The sequence below is a fragment of the Aotus nancymaae genome, unplaced genomic scaffold, assembly GCF_030222135.1.
Source record: "Aotus nancymaae isolate 86718 unplaced genomic scaffold, 86718_ANA_hifiasm-v0.15.2.pri h1tg000018l, whole genome shotgun sequence".
In the NCBI taxonomy this organism is placed as follows: Eukaryota; Metazoa; Chordata; class Mammalia; order Primates; family Aotidae; genus Aotus; species Aotus nancymaae.
In genome coordinates, this window is record NW_026988430.1 from 16,378,025 (window position 1) to 16,393,027 (window position 15,003).

The 15,003-nt window shown below is 50.0% G+C and overlaps 1 protein-coding gene across 5 annotated transcripts in view; it reads left to right on the forward strand.

Moving 5' to 3' along the window:
- The window catches only part of GAS7 (growth arrest specific 7), a 280,976-nt gene that overhangs the window by 231,266 nt on the left and 34,707 nt on the right, over positions 1–15,003 (forward strand). For all 5 annotated transcript variants that reach the window (XM_012457599.2, XM_012457597.2, XM_012457595.2 and 2 more), the window contains 2 exons: positions 1,317–1,370; positions 13,287–13,376. In XM_012457599.2, the coding sequence (XP_012313022.2) occupies positions 1,317–1,370; positions 13,287–13,376 (144 nt within the window). The remainder of the gene's footprint in view (positions 1–1,316; positions 1,371–13,286; positions 13,377–15,003) is intronic.

Consider the following 15,003-nt stretch of genomic DNA (forward strand, 5'->3'; position numbering starts at 1 on the left):
CTTGCTTTCTCCGGCCTTTATCTATAAAGTGACAGCCACTTCCCTACATTCTACCAACGAAAGAGTAAGGCCAGGCTGGTTGCGGTGGCTCACACCTGGAATCCCAGCACTTTGGGAGGCTGAGGTGGGTGGATCGCGTGAGGTCAAGAGTTTGAGACCAGCCCGGCCAACGTGGTGAAACCCTGTCTCTACTAAAATTACAAAAATTAGCCTAGTGTGCTGGCAGGCACCTGTAAGCCCAGCTACTCAAGTGGCTGAGGCAGGAGAATTGCTTGAACCTGGGAGGCAGAGGTTGCAGTGAGCTGAGATCACACCACTGCACTCCAGCCTGGGTGACAGAGTAAGACTCCCCCTTAAAAAAAGGAAAAGAGTAAGGCTGTGCACAAGTCCTGGGGCACACGTGTGATGGCCACCTGCAGTGCCTGAGGGGGAAGCCTGCTTTCCAGATTGCTCTGTGGCTCAGGACAGAAGATACCCTAGGTCCTGCTTGGGGATCTCTGGTATTGAACCCCTAGCGTAATTGCTAATAGAACAATAGAGAACTGGAATCAAATATTCTCTTTACAGTTGTAGGATATTAGGACACATGGGGCCTCTTACGCTGGCAGTCCTTAATTTTCTCTACCAGAAAGATCCCAGGACTTTGGCAATCTGCTGAGGACCCCAGGGCTCAGAGGTACTTGGGACTCTGGTTTTCTTGCTGGTGATGGAAGACGTCAAAAGGCAATCTAAAGACTGAATGGAAGCTGAAAGTCGGCTTGGCTGAGAAATCCCTCCTGGCTCACGGGGTTGGGGGAGCGGCGAGTCGGGGAGGTGACCCAGCAGCGCCCCAGTGTACATCATGTGTATTTGGGTTTGATGTTTTGGACCCGGGGGTTTTCAGAATAAAATGTCGCGTGCTGAGTCTTCAGTGCCAGGAGGTGGTGGCCTTAACTCTCTTCTCCCCAGTGGATTCCGCGGCTTCAGGCAGCAAGCGGCCCACGGAACATTCACCAGCAGAGGGCGGCGGAAGGGTTAACTCCCCAAATCGCAGACTGAGAGAAGAGGAGGGGAGACCTGCTTTGGAGCAGTTCTCTCAGAGCCTGTGCAGGAGGCTTCCTGAATTCGCCTTCAGCCTGAGAGCTGGGCGTGGGAACCGCGTGGGGTCAGGGAGACCCCTGCCTGCCCTGGCCCAGAATATGGTGACTTAGGAGTTGGCAGCAGGCTGAGCATCCCTGAACTTCCCCAGCGCCTCCACTCTCAGGGAACCTGAATGGGGGGAAAAAATGTCCAATATGGAGAACAGCTTTGACGATGTTTCTTGCCTGTCTCCCCAGAACCTGGGATCCTCATCACCAAGCAAAAGGCAGAGCAAGGAAAACACCATCACAGTAAGTAGCTCCCAAGGGGTGCTCCTAAGGTTGGGCTGTGAACTGGGGCATGTGGCTGGGCTGTTGCCATGGCGATGTGGACCGCCAAGCAGAAGTGATGCCCAGCCTGGAAAGGGGGAAGTTCCAAAGCTGGGATTTCGCTGAAGTTCCTCATCCACGCCCCCCCTCCCACCTCCCCTTCTTCTGTCAATTTCACATTTCACTTCTCTCCTGGTGAACAAGTGGAAGGAGGGTGGCTGGGATGATGCAGAAGCCATTTTTTCAGGGCAGGAGGGGAAGGTACGCATGCGGGAGTGGGTTGAAGGGGGTGGACTGCACTCAGCTCAAGTGATGTGATGTGTAAATTACAGCCGCGGCAGGGTTGCTTTTGTGCGGGGTAACTTCTGGAAGATGTCAAAGTTAAAAGCAAGAGAGAATAGAGTTCCTAGGAAAAAAAAAAGCTCTAAGAATAGAGTTCCTAGGAATTCCTGATGAGAGCAGTCAGCTTCTGCCTAGAGTGGCCAGACTGCCTCCCAGGGCACTTCATGGTGCCCGCCAAGTCCCTATGCGGAGATGAGGGGGAGCCCCACGCCCCACCTCCACTCCTCAGCCCTGTGCTTGGGGCAAGTGGGGCTAGACATCATTGTGCCCTGATGGGCACAGACCTGAGAAGTGTGGTCCCAGGTTTGCTATTTTGGCACAAGTGCAGGAGAGCAGCGAACAGGGAATCTCTCTCTTAGACTCCAACTCACACAGCTCTGAGCCATTCTGACCACCCTTGTAGAGACAAAACCAAGAATAGGTGCATTTCCCTGCTTCACCCAGGCTGCACATCCTGCTTTGGGAGAAAAAGTTTAGGTAAACAATTAACAATAACAATTGCTGCTATGTTTGTGTGCATTTATTATGTACAAGTAGTGATCCAAGTGGCTCATTTAATTGTCCGTTAGCTATATGAAGTGTGAGTCATAGAATCAGTATAGTATAGCGATGACGAATGTGGGCTCTGAAGCCGGAGAGTCAGTTATATGAATGACTGTGCAGCAGCTGGGGGTAAGTTTCTTGATTTCTTCCCGTCTCAGTCAATATCTATAAAGTGGGGAAATGGAGGGTGGTCTGTGCTTTAGGGATGGTGTAGGGACTAAATAGGTCCATCCATGGAAAGCACTTAGAAACAGCCTGCACATAGTAAGTGCTCTGTACCCACTATCATCACCCTGTTTACAGATGAGGAAACTGAGACACAGAGCAGCACCTTGCTCACGGTCACCTAGTGGGAAGCATCAGGATTTGAAATCTATGCCCTTACCCACCACAGTGCCACTTCTGAATCTGCTTGGGTACCTTGTGTCATGAGCTCCTTTGGACGCCCTGTGCTGATGGAGGGTGCCTCCAAAGGCTGGTCAGAATGGCTCAGCCTGCTTGGACTGGGGGGTAGCAGCAGCCTCCCCATTACTGGTGGAGCTGATAGAGCTGGTGGGGAGGGGGTGTGGGCAGGCCCAGGTGCAGAGTTCCAGAGGGTGCAGTGCCCATCTTCAGATTGTCACAAAATGCCCCAGAATGCTGGGGCACAGCTGGAGCTCTCCAAAGTCTTCTGAAATACATAAAAAGGAGAGGGAGGCGCAAGAGTGGGGGTGGGAGTGGGAGGCATATTTGAATTCTAGAAGAAAAACAAAAATGCAAAATGAAAAGTATAGTGTTATGTCATGGAGGGTTGCCTTAAAGGCGCTTAGTGATGGTGTCCAGGCCATGGGGTGGGGCACCTGCTGGGCTCCATCTCGCAGCCGGAGCTTCGGGTGTGGTCAGAGTGGGTTGAGAGGGACCCTACACCTTGTCCATCCCTGCCTTCCCTGTTCCTTCCTGCTGATCCATATCATTACTTCTCATGAGGGAGTCTGCAAAGTGTATTCTGAAGCCTCCAAGACCTTTGTTTAAAATGCAGATTCCTGGATGGAATCCCAGACCGACAGTTGTTCTCTCTGGAGACAGACTGGAGAGTCTGCCTTTGAACCAGTGCCCCCAGAGGTTTTAAGTAAACACTCATGCCTTGGAGAATTTTTTGCCAAGGAAACTGAGCAAAGGAGGGACTGATCAAAGGTCACAAAACAAGTTTAGAGTAGAGCCCAGAACTTGAACCCAGGTCTGCTGACTGCCAGCCCAGGACATCTCCCAGTGTACCACCTGGCCTTGGCCTTGGTCCACGTGTCTCCAGGCCTTGGTGCCCTTTCCCTTCCACACAATACTGCTCTCCCACGCCCAGCCTCTTCCCCTGGGTTCTGATCCTCCAGAGTTCATCATTTCCCAAGAAGGAGATGCTCAGGGTAAAGGGATGGCTCAGGTCTCAGGAGGCTGGGACGTGAACTTCCCTGTCCATAATGTGCAGGGATGAAGTGAGCTACTTCCCATGCTATCTGATCCACAAAGCAGAAATTTCCAGGAATGGGCAGCAAACGGTGGTGGGTCTGGAGCAAGAATGAAGCTGGATTCTGAAGCTCCTGCTTCTCTGCCCATAGCCTGGAGCTAGTTTTCAGGGGACAGATATGTGGGCTCCCTGACAGCAGCAGGCAGGGGCTGGCAGCCTCGCTGGGTCTTATTTCCGCTGTCTCCACTGCGGGCTGGCAGGTGGAGCGTGCTGTTTGATTGGGAGTGACGGGTGCTCACGGCAGCTCACAGCCCTTGGCACAAGCATGAACGCATCTGAATCTAGAGGGTTTCAGAAATGATGACAACAAAGCCACCCGGCCACACGCTCACCTGGAAAGAGGAATCTGGGGACTCCTGTGATCCTCAGCTTCAGGACTTCCCAGCATAGCCACAGAACCCTGGGTGGGAGCTAGGGGGCTGGAGGTGAACACTTGGGGTAGTGTTGTTTCTGTTCCACGAGCTCCAGGGCTGACTTTTTCCTCTCCCATACCCTCCCAGATCAGCTTTCCTCTGGGAGAAAATTCAGAGCCTGTTGGCTTGAGCCCTGGGTTGTCAAACCCCTGTCTTCCCTTCTCTGCTGCAGGCAAGCTGGTCAAACAGGCCGTTCAAGGAGCTGTGGCCTCTGCTCCCCACAGGCTCCTGTGGGACCAGGACTCGAGGGAAGGGGGGTGCCTTGGGGCTTCCCTATGTCAGATCCCTTGGGTGGGTCGCACGTGTGTTCAGCGGCTATCACACCATGACCAGGTGGTTTTCTGGCTTCTGTGTCCTCCTGCGCACCCCTCAGAGAGCTTCTGGGAGGCAGCCCTTGTGGTTCTGGCTGCTCCCATGCAGAGAAGCCCTGGCAGGGACCCCAGCTGTACAGTGGACCCCAGCAGTTGGGGAGGGGTGGGGGTGTTACTCCATTTCCCTGAGAGGTCGGGAAAACAGAGTTGATACAAGACTGAAGAGGCAGCTGATTGAGGACGGTAGTCTTAGAAGAAGTCAGAGTGGGACTGCCTGCTGGAACTTGCCCTGAGCAGTACGTGTGGGGAGACATGCCCCCCCCGCTGGCTCCCTCTTGAGCACCCTTCCTTTTTGAGCCCCTGCCCTGGGTGGGGACCTGGCACATTCACACTTCAGTGTGTTGGAAAGGCTGAGCATGACAGAGACTAAGAGCCTAGATGAGAGCCAGCTTGCCTGGGTTCAGACCCAGGGTCCACTATTCCGTGCACAATCTGTATGATCTTGCATAAGTGACTTAGCCTCTCTGTGCCTCAGTTTCCTCATCTGTAAAATGGAGATGATCATAGCACCTGCCTTGTGGGGCTGTTGTGAGGATTAAATGAGCTAATACATGTAAAGCACTGAGAACTGTGGCTGCCACATTATTCGCTTTTGTTGAACAAACAGAAAGTGACAGTGAGGTTCCTGCTGTGCCTGGGAGGCCTTGGGAAGAGAACGGGGTCTTTCCAGAGGTGTAGCTGGACCCTTGTATTAACCATATGGAAAATGTCGCCCAGGGGAGGACAGGAATCCACACGTGGAAAGTCCTGTCCCACCTTCTCTTCCCACCTTGGGCTTTGGAGCACCGCAGGACGGAGCTGTGTGGCCCTCCCAGCCCTTCTGATCCAGGGACATAGGAGCCTTTACTTTGAGGTCTGGAGAAAAGTGGTGGCCCAGGAATTAGGACGCTGGTTCTAGACCCTCCTCTGCCACTTATAGTGAGCTAGAGAGTTAAACGCTCTGTGCCTCAGTTTCCTCATCTGTGCATGATGAGCTTGCACTAGACCATTGCAGATAAACATCGAGGCTCCAGTTGCCTCCAGGACATCTGTACACACACAGCTCTGACCACGCCCCTTTGCTGCCACTGCCTCCCTCTCTCTGAAGGGACTGTTCCCCCATCTTCCATCCCAGTGGATGGAGACACACTTCCTCTCCACCCAGGCCAGTCAACAGTGTTTCTCAACCTCAGCACCATTGACATTTGGTGTTGAATGGCACTTTTTTGTGGCAGACTATCCTATGCATTGTAGATATTTATCAGCTTCCCCGGCCCCTACCTACAAGAGGCTAGTTGCATCCACCCCGGGCCCCACCCAGCCGTGACAACCAAAAATGTCTCCACATTGCTAGATGTTCCTGGGGTGGGGGCAAAATTGCCCCAGGATGGGCATCACCATATTAACTTCACGGTGCTGCCAAGGCTCCCTGTAGGGTATCCCAGGTTCTTTTAATCCCCTATTGACTGTGCTGTTCCCAGCTGCTATCATGACCCTCCCCCACCCCCCATCACTGCAGACTTCCCTGGTGGCCACAGTCAGGTTCTCCCTCCAGTGTGTCCTCTGTGCTGCCGTGGGGGTGCTCGTCCCAGACAGTAACCTGATGAATCGCTACTCTCCTGCAAGGCGCTTCTGTAGTTCCCACTGTCCTGCTACCTTCAGGACAGACCTTGGCACCCCAGCAAGGCGCCCTCTCACCTCAGGCTTGTCTACTCCCTGACTCTGAGCCCCAGCCAAACTGAGCAACATGGTCCCCACCTGTGGGGCATATCCTCACATCCTGGGTCCTTTTCCTTCCTGCAGTACCCTTCACCTTCCCACCCCTCTGTCTGCCTGGGCCCTACTATTACTACCTAAATCTCACCACCTCTAAGATTCCTCCCCTGAGTCCTTAGTCCCAGTAACCTCAGCACCTCAGGCTTACTCTTTGGTAGATTTATCCCAAAGAATTACAGTGACTTATTTATGAAACTCTTGAGAGCAGACACTATGCCTTACATCCCTAGCCTCCACCATTACACCAAGAAACATCTCCTGAGCACCCAGCCGACTGCCTTTCCAGGAAACTCTTTCTTTATTGCAAGCACAGCCCCAAAGGCACTGGGCAGTCTCCTCACTGCCATCGCACCCGGTGGTTCCAGTATTGCTATCAGCAAACATGTGGGCTCCCTGCAGAGTCCGGGAGCCATGTAAGGGCACAGGACACGGGCAAGGGCTGCTAGGACTGGGGCCGTTGCACCTGCTCTGCCCAACACGTGGAGGGCCCAACACTGTACCAGTGAGGAAAGAAACTACAGGGAAAAGATGATCTGCATCCCCTTGTAGAGCAGGCTGTCTGGCAAGGAGGAGAAACTTTAAATAAACCATCATGAGAAATATCATTATAAATGTACGCATGCAGATTGCTGGGAAGATCTGGCATAACACGTGGCACTGAGCAGTGTTTCGACGGATGTTCGAATGGGAAGTGGACAAGCAAATAGCCCATCACATAGCCTTGTGGTTGAGGCTTGAACTCTGCAGTCAGCTGGATCTGGATTTGGACCCTTAGCTTCTGTGATCCTCGGTGTCCTCGTGTACGATGAGGCTGCTTTTCTTTCCCTGTGGAGTTGCTGGAAAGAAGAAATGAGGATACATGCAAACCCCTAAGGAGGGTGCCTGAGTCAGGGCTCCCCTGTAGGAGTGAGGATTTGGAGAAATCCCAGTGGGCTTCCTGGAAGGGAGAAATCCCAAAACCAGAGAGGACAGAGATGGTGGCAGGCACCTCGGGGCTCCTTCTGAGGACTGGTGTCCTCAAGGAGTGGCAGAAGCAGCAGGGTGATGAGTCCTTACTGAGTCCCCACATCCTGCTGCCTTTACTCTTCAGCTCCAATCTGTTTTCTGTTCCTGCCTTAGTTTGCTAAGGATAACGGCCTCCAGCTGCATCCATGCCCCTGCGAAGGACATGCTGCTTATTCTCTGTAATGGCTGCATAGTGTTCCACGCTGTCTATGTACCACATTTTCTTTATCCAGTCTATTGTTGATGAGCATTTAAGTTGATTCCATGTTGTTGCTACGGTGAATACTGCTGCAGGGAACATACATGTACATGTGTCTTTATGAAGAAATATTTATATTCCTTTGGGTATATACCCAGTAATGGGATTGCTGGGTCAAATGATAGTTCTGTTTTTAGTCATTTGAGGAGTCACCACATTGCTTTCTGCATGGTTGAACTAATTTACACTCCCACCAACCATGTATAAGTGTTCGTTTGTCTCTGCAGCCTCGCCAGCACCTGTTATTTTTGACTTTTTAATTACAGCCATTCTGATTGGCATGCAATGGTATCTCATTGCGGTTTTCATTTGCCTTTCTTCAATGATTAGCAGTGATGAGCATTTTTGCATATGCTTGTTGGCTACATATATGTCTTCTTTTGAAAAGTGTCTGGGCTGAGCACCTGTAATCCCAACACTTTGGGACGCTGAGGCGGGTGGATCACCTGAAGGTCAGGAGTTCAAGACCAGCCTGGCTAACATGGTGAAACCCCCATCTCTACTAAAAATATAAAAAATTAGCCAGGCATGGTGGTGCGTGCCTGTAATCCCAGCTACTCTGGAGGCTGAGGCAGGAGAATCGCTTGAATCCGGGAGGCAGAGGTTGCAGTGAGCTGAGTACGCACCATGGCACTCCAGCCTGGCAACAAGAGCAAAACTTTGTCTCAAAAAAAAAAAAAAAGAAAAGAAAAGTAGAGAAAAGTGTCTGTTCATGCCTTTGCTCACTTGCCATGTAGGATCTTAAGAGCAGGGCTCTGTGGCTTGTTCATCTTTGTGTCTTCCATTGTGATGGGCACAAGGTCTTTCCCAGGGGCTGCCCCGTCCCTGCTGAATGAATCGCGAATGCTGGTTCTCTAAGTGTTGGTCCCCAGACCTTCAGCATCACTTGAGAGCTCCAACCCCATCCAGAGCTCCTGAAGCAGACGCTGGGGCAGGGGGACCCAGACACCCATGTCCTCTAGGTGACTCTGGGGCATGCTCATCCTCGACTCTGGGACAGGAAGGGGACTAAGTAGTACGTAGGCGGGTCTCAGCCGTCCTCAGTACTTCCACAGCCTTTTAGATGGTTGGCTTGGAGCCAGCCAGGATGCGTCATTGAAGGTGCTGTCCTTGGTACCATCTCCCTTTCTGGTTAGCAGGGTCTGTCTGCAGGGTCTGTCTGCACAGGCCTCCTAGGGTGGGCGGTAGCATCTTCACTCTGAGGGTAGGTCACCTCGGGAAGATTCTGGGGGACAAGGCTGGGCAAGACCCGTTTCCCTTCCTGCCTGCCCACCTTTGGCCAAGCCTCTTCCTGACATAGGGAAGTTCTTTCTTTGTAGGGAAATGTTTCCCCAACAAGAGGTCAAGGCTAAGAGTAGTTTGGGTGGGAAAAGAGGAGGGAAAGGAGAGAGATACCTGCAGGGCAGCGCATTCCAGAAGCATTCAGACCCGCCTCTGAGTACCAAAACATCTACTCGTTCCATCATTCCTAATGCCCAGTTTACTTTAATGTCATAGTTAATTTGTCACTAGATTTGATTGAAATTTTCATGGACTGCATTATTAAGCAAAATAAAGGTGGACTATGATGACCATGATTTGCTGAAATAAGAATAACGGGAATACAAAATAAGGAATCTGTGCACTTTTGAAATCCATCCCTTGTTTTCATGATTGCCTGCTTGGCAGTGGGTTGTGGAAGCACAGGGAGGAGACTTGTCTCTGGACACACCTTGGGGATGTAGCCTGAAACCAAGGCTTGGGGAGACAGTTTTCTGAAGCTGGCCTCGAGAACCGGCCCTCCCTTCTCTCAGGCTGCTGAGGCCTGTGAGAAAACTCTCCAGCCCCAGCTGATCTTCATCTAGCCTTTGTTTTTTTAATCCATCACACTGCTAATTTTTTAGAATTCAGGAAGCTGTTTTTGTACAGGGTGCCTTAAAAAAAAAAAAAAAAAAAAAACTATATTGGTTTTCCCCACTCATAATTACATTAAATATTTTTGACAGGATTTTTTTTTAACCCAGGCTGGAGTGTAGTGATATGATCATAACTCAATGCAGCCTCAACCTCCCAGGCTCAAGCGATCCTCCTGCTTCAGCCTCCGAAGTAGCTGGGACTATAGGCATGTGCCACCATGCCTGGTTAGTTTTGTTTTTTTATTTTTTGAAGAGACAAGGTCGTGCCATGTTGCCCAGGCTGGTCTCAAACTCCTGAGCTCAAGCAATCTTCCCACCTTGGCTTCCCAAAGTGCTGGGATTACAGATGTGAGCCACTATGCCCTGGTCAGGAATCTTAGATGGATAATGTATACTTAGAAGTTACACATTTCGAAAAGGAGAAAGAGGCCAGGCACAGTGGCTTAGGCCTGTAATCCCAGCACTTTGGGAGGCCAAGGTGGGTGGATCACTTGGGGTCAGGGGTTTGAGACCAGTCTGGCCAACATGATAAAATCCCATCTCTACTAAAATACAAAATCTAGCCAGGGGTGGTGGTGTGCACCTGTAATCCTAGCTACACTAGAGGCTGAGGCAGGAGAATCACTTGAGCCAGGGAAAAAGAGGTTGCAGTGAGCTGAGATTACACCACTGCACTCCAGCCTGGTGACAGAGCAAGACTTCATCTCAAAAAAAGAAAAGGAGAAAGAGAAGAAGGGATTATCCTTGGGAGAATTTGGTGCACCCCTGTCCTTTCCGGGGTCCTCCACATCATTCCTGCCCCTGAACCTTCTGCTGAGTCGTGTTTCCCTCAAGGCTGTTGGGGACCTCAGCCCTTGCCTTAACCACAGGTCAGGCTCCTTCTTTTGCTGGGGACTTCTTCCCAGACTGTGACTGGGGTCTGTGCCCTGGCAGCCAGGGAAGGGGGTGTGCGCTAGATTTACTTCGAGGCACCTGGGAGCCCTCTGATACAGAGGTCACAACTGGAGGTCCACGGGCCCGACTTTGCTGGCAGAAGAGTTTGTTGGGCCTACATGGGGTTATTGTTTTTATTATTACTGTATTTAACCTTGAATTAATTGCCAACACTGAAAAATGGAGATACTTGGTTGGACGTGGTGGCTCACGCCTGTAATCCCAGCACTTTGGGAGGCCAAGGCAGGCAGATCACCTGAGGTTGGGAGTTTGAGACCAGCCTGGCCAACATGAAGAAATCCCGTCTCTACTAAAAATACAAAATTAGCAGGGTGTGGTGGTGCATGCCTGTAATCCCAGCTTCTCGGGAGGCTGAGGCAGGAGAATTGCTTGAACTTGGGAGGTGGAGGCTGCAATGAGCCGAGATCACACCACTGCACTCCAGCCTGGGCAACAAGAGCAAGACTCCATCTCAAAAAAAAAAAAAGAAAGAAAATAAAAAGAAAAGCAGACACTTTGCATAAAAATTTCAATTTTCAGCCTCCCTTGAGTTGTTATACAATCCAACCACACCGGACTCTTCAGAAGGGCTTGACAACAGTTGGCAAGAGCTGAGCAGATTCTGCCACTTGGACGCATCTCCATAGCCTCTGACCCTTGCCCAAAGCAGAGGCTGTCCACCCTCCCATCCCAGCTTCAGTTTCTGTGACACTTGGGCACCTCACTGCCTTGCATGCCCTGCCTAGCAATGGAGTTTGTGTCCTGGGCCCAAAAACCTCAGGGCTGTGCCATTTTTTAATGTGTGACATTTTCAACTTAGGCCGGTGCTTGGGCTGCAAGAAGGGGTTAAAAACTCATATGGCTCAGGCTTTGTTCCCTCAGGGGAAGCAAATTAGCCGACTTCCTAGGAGAGGGGGGAGTCTGGGGCCTGAAGCCACCTCCACACAGTGGGGAAAAGCCAGGGAGCATTGCAGACCTGCTCGGGCAGAAAAGTTGGAGACGACCCGGAAATTTCTGTGCTTCACTCTCCTTAGCTAGGGCCAGCCTTCCACATGCAGCCCAGATTATAATTTTAAGCTGTATTTGTTCATATGATACACATCATAACATAAAATTTGCAAGGTAACCACTCTCTCCTGACCCTTACCCACACAGTTCCTTTCCTTGGGAGCAAATGATGTTATCAGTTTCCAGAAGTATTCTATATGCAAATAACCAAATGCATATTATACAGGTGACCTTTCAACAACATGGGGGCTAGGGGTGCCCCCTCCCCATCCATAGTCCAAAATTGACATATAACTTTGGGTTCTCCCAGAATTTAACTGCTAATAGCCTCTTGTTGACTGGAAACCTTACTGATAATTTAATAATTTATCACATAATTTTACACATAATTTGCATGTTATATGTATTATATGCTGTATTTGTACAGTGAAGTAAGCTAGAGAAAATAAAATTAAGATAATTATAAAGAAGAGAAATATATTTTTGTTTTTGTTTTTGTTTTTGTTTTTTTTGAGTTGGAGTCTTACTATATCTCCAGGCTGGAGTGCAGTGGCGCAATCTCGGCTCACTGCAACCTCCGCCTCCTGGGATCAAGCGATTCTTCCGTCTCAGCTTCCTGAGTAGCTGGGACTACAGGCGTGCACCAGCATGCCCAGCTAATTTTTTTTGTAGTTTTAGTAGAGACAGGGTTTCACCATGTTGGCCAGGATGGTCTTGATCTCTTAACCTCATGATCCGCCTGCCTTGGCCTCCCAAAGTACTGGAATTACAGGTATGAGCCACTGCGCCCGGCCAAAGAAGAGACATATCTTTACTGTTCTTTAAGTGGAAGTGGATCGTCATCAGGGTCTTCATTGTCAGCATCTTCACACTGAATGAGCGAAAGAGGAGTAGGAAGAAGAGGGGCTTGTCTTGTCTGGGGTCACAGAGGCAGAAGAAAATATACATATAAGTGAACCCCTGCAGTTCAAACCTGTGTTGTTCGAGGGTCAACTGTGTATCTCTTTTTAAAAAAGAACTGTAATACTCTTTGCTTGCTCTTCTGTTTGTTTGTTTGTTTTTTGAGATGGCATTTCACTCTTGTTGCCCAGAATGGCACAGTCTCGGCTCCCTGCAACCTCTGCCTCCGGGCTCAAGTGATTTTTCTGTCTCAGCCTCCCAAGTAGCTGGGATTACAGGCACCCACCACCACACCCAGCTAATTTTTGTATTTTTAATAGAGACGGGATTTTGCCATGTTGGCCAGGCTGCTCTCGAACTCCTAACCTCAGGCGATCCACCTGCCTGGCCTCCCAAACTGCTGGGATTACAGGCGTGAGCCACCATGCCCGACCTTTGTTTGCTTTTTTCTTTTTTTTTTTCACCTAACCGTATACCCTGGCACACTTTCCTTATTAAATTTAAGAACTTTATCACTGTCTTCTTTGTGATTCCCATAGATGTCTGTCAGTCTCATCCTTTGTTTAGCCATTCCTCTACTGATGGACATTGGAGTTGTTTTCTAGCCTTTAGCTGCCATAAAAAGTGCTGTAGCGAAAAAGCATGTATGGGCATCACTGCACCCATGCAACTGTATCTGTAAGGTAGACTCTTAATGTCATTGCTGGGTCAAAGGCACTGGATGTTTGCAATTTTGATCCTATGGATCTGCCCTCTAGAGAGGTTGTACTGGTTCACAGCCCCTCCGGAATGGGGATGAGCCCCTGTTGCCCCTCAGGTGAAATGCGGGCCCCGGGAGCATAGGAAGATCCCTGTGCATGGTCTGTCAATAGGGAGCCTGCTCTAGTGCCATTAGTGCCATGTCCCCCAGGAGCAAAGCCTTCCTTGCTCTTCCAGTCTCCAACAGAGTCATTCTTTCTTGTTCTGTGCCCTCCAGATAAACTGTGTGACCTTCCCTCACCCGGACACAATGCCAGAACAGCAGCTGCTGAAACCAACGGAATGGAGCTACTGCGACTACTTCTGGGTAAGCGGTGCCTCAGTTTCCCCCACACCGTGACCCCGATGATGAGGAATGGACACCCAGGATGGGCAGAGGGACCTGGATCTCAGAGTGGAGGGGTCTTTCTTGTGGAAGTCTGAAGGGCTGGTGTTAGATTTTGCATTTGAGACAGAAACTTGGGACCCTCTTGGAGTCCAGATCATTCCATGCATCTCGGGGATTCAGCGGGACTTTGGTTCACATTAGAGACACTTCACCCAGAATGTGGGTTAGCCAAGGTCCATTTCCTTTGATGCTCAGTGAAAGCAGGAGACTAGAATCCGCCTCCATACATGAATGTGGGCTGCATACCTGCTTGTCACTTCCACGTGAGGGACCTTGGACAGGTACTTCACCTCCTTGGGCCTGACTGTACTCATCAGAATTGTGAGGAGGTTGGTCACAGGATCTTCAGAGAGCTCCAGCTGGGATAATCCTGTAGTTTTAAAACTTTTGCAGATTGCTTAGCAAACACAGAGTTTGAGTTTTGCAAGACTGAAAAAAGTTCTGTGGGCGGATGGTGGTGATGGTAGCAGAACAATGTGAATGAACTTAACGCCACTGAACTGTGTACTTAAAAATGGCCAAAATGGTCAGTTGTATGCTAGGTGTATTTTTTTTAACAATTCATATAAATACATTTTTAGAAATGTAGAGTTCCGCACCTCAGAACATTCTGGAAATGGTCCTGAGCATTTGCATGTGAAAGTCACAGTGACTTTCAAGATTAGATCACCCCTTTCTGGAATCAGATAGTAGGGATGGTCACACAACCCTGTGAATGTATTAAAAACCACTAAATGGTACGCTTCAAAAAAAAAAAAAGCGTCCAAAGACCCCAAGGAACAATAAATAAGTAAAAACTTGTTTTCATCACTGTGCAGAATAGATTATCTACATTTTTGTTTGTTTGTTTTTTTGAGACAGAGTCTCACTCTGTCTCACCGAGGCTGGAGTGCATGGTGCGATCTTGGCTCACTGCAGCCTCCGCCTCCTGGGTTCAAGGGAGTCTCCTGTCTCAGCCTCCTGAGTAGCCGGGGCTATAGGTGTGTGCCACCACACCCAGCTAATTTTTTGGATTTTGTTTGTTTTTGTTTTTTTCAGTAGAGACAGGGTTTTACAGTGTTGGTCTGGCTGGTCTTGAACTCCTGACCTCAGGTGATCCACCTGCCTTGGCCTCCCAAAGTGCTGGGATTACAGGCATGAGCTACTGCCCATCTAGATTATCTACACTTAGATTTGCTAACGGAATACTAGACAGAAGTTCTTTTTTCTTTCTACAAAATCACTTGTACCTTAGAAGACATACAAAGATTGCTGTTGCCTCCACCTCTCACCAAAGGACAATTTCTGTAGCTCCAACTCTGCTGTGTCCAAGGTAGAGATCTGTGCACAGGTTAAGGAAACAGTGTAAAGGGGCTTATCTTTGGCATCAGACAGACCCAGGCAGGTGAGCTCAGAGGCGCGGGGTGAGCAAGCATCAGAGTGTGCAAGACTTTCTCGGCCCCAGTAAGTGAGTTTTATTCTGCTTGCAGAAGGTGGATGATCTGATTCGCAGGCATTGTGCAGGCAGGGTGGGAAGTTGACAGGTGAGTGAAAGAGACCAGGAAAG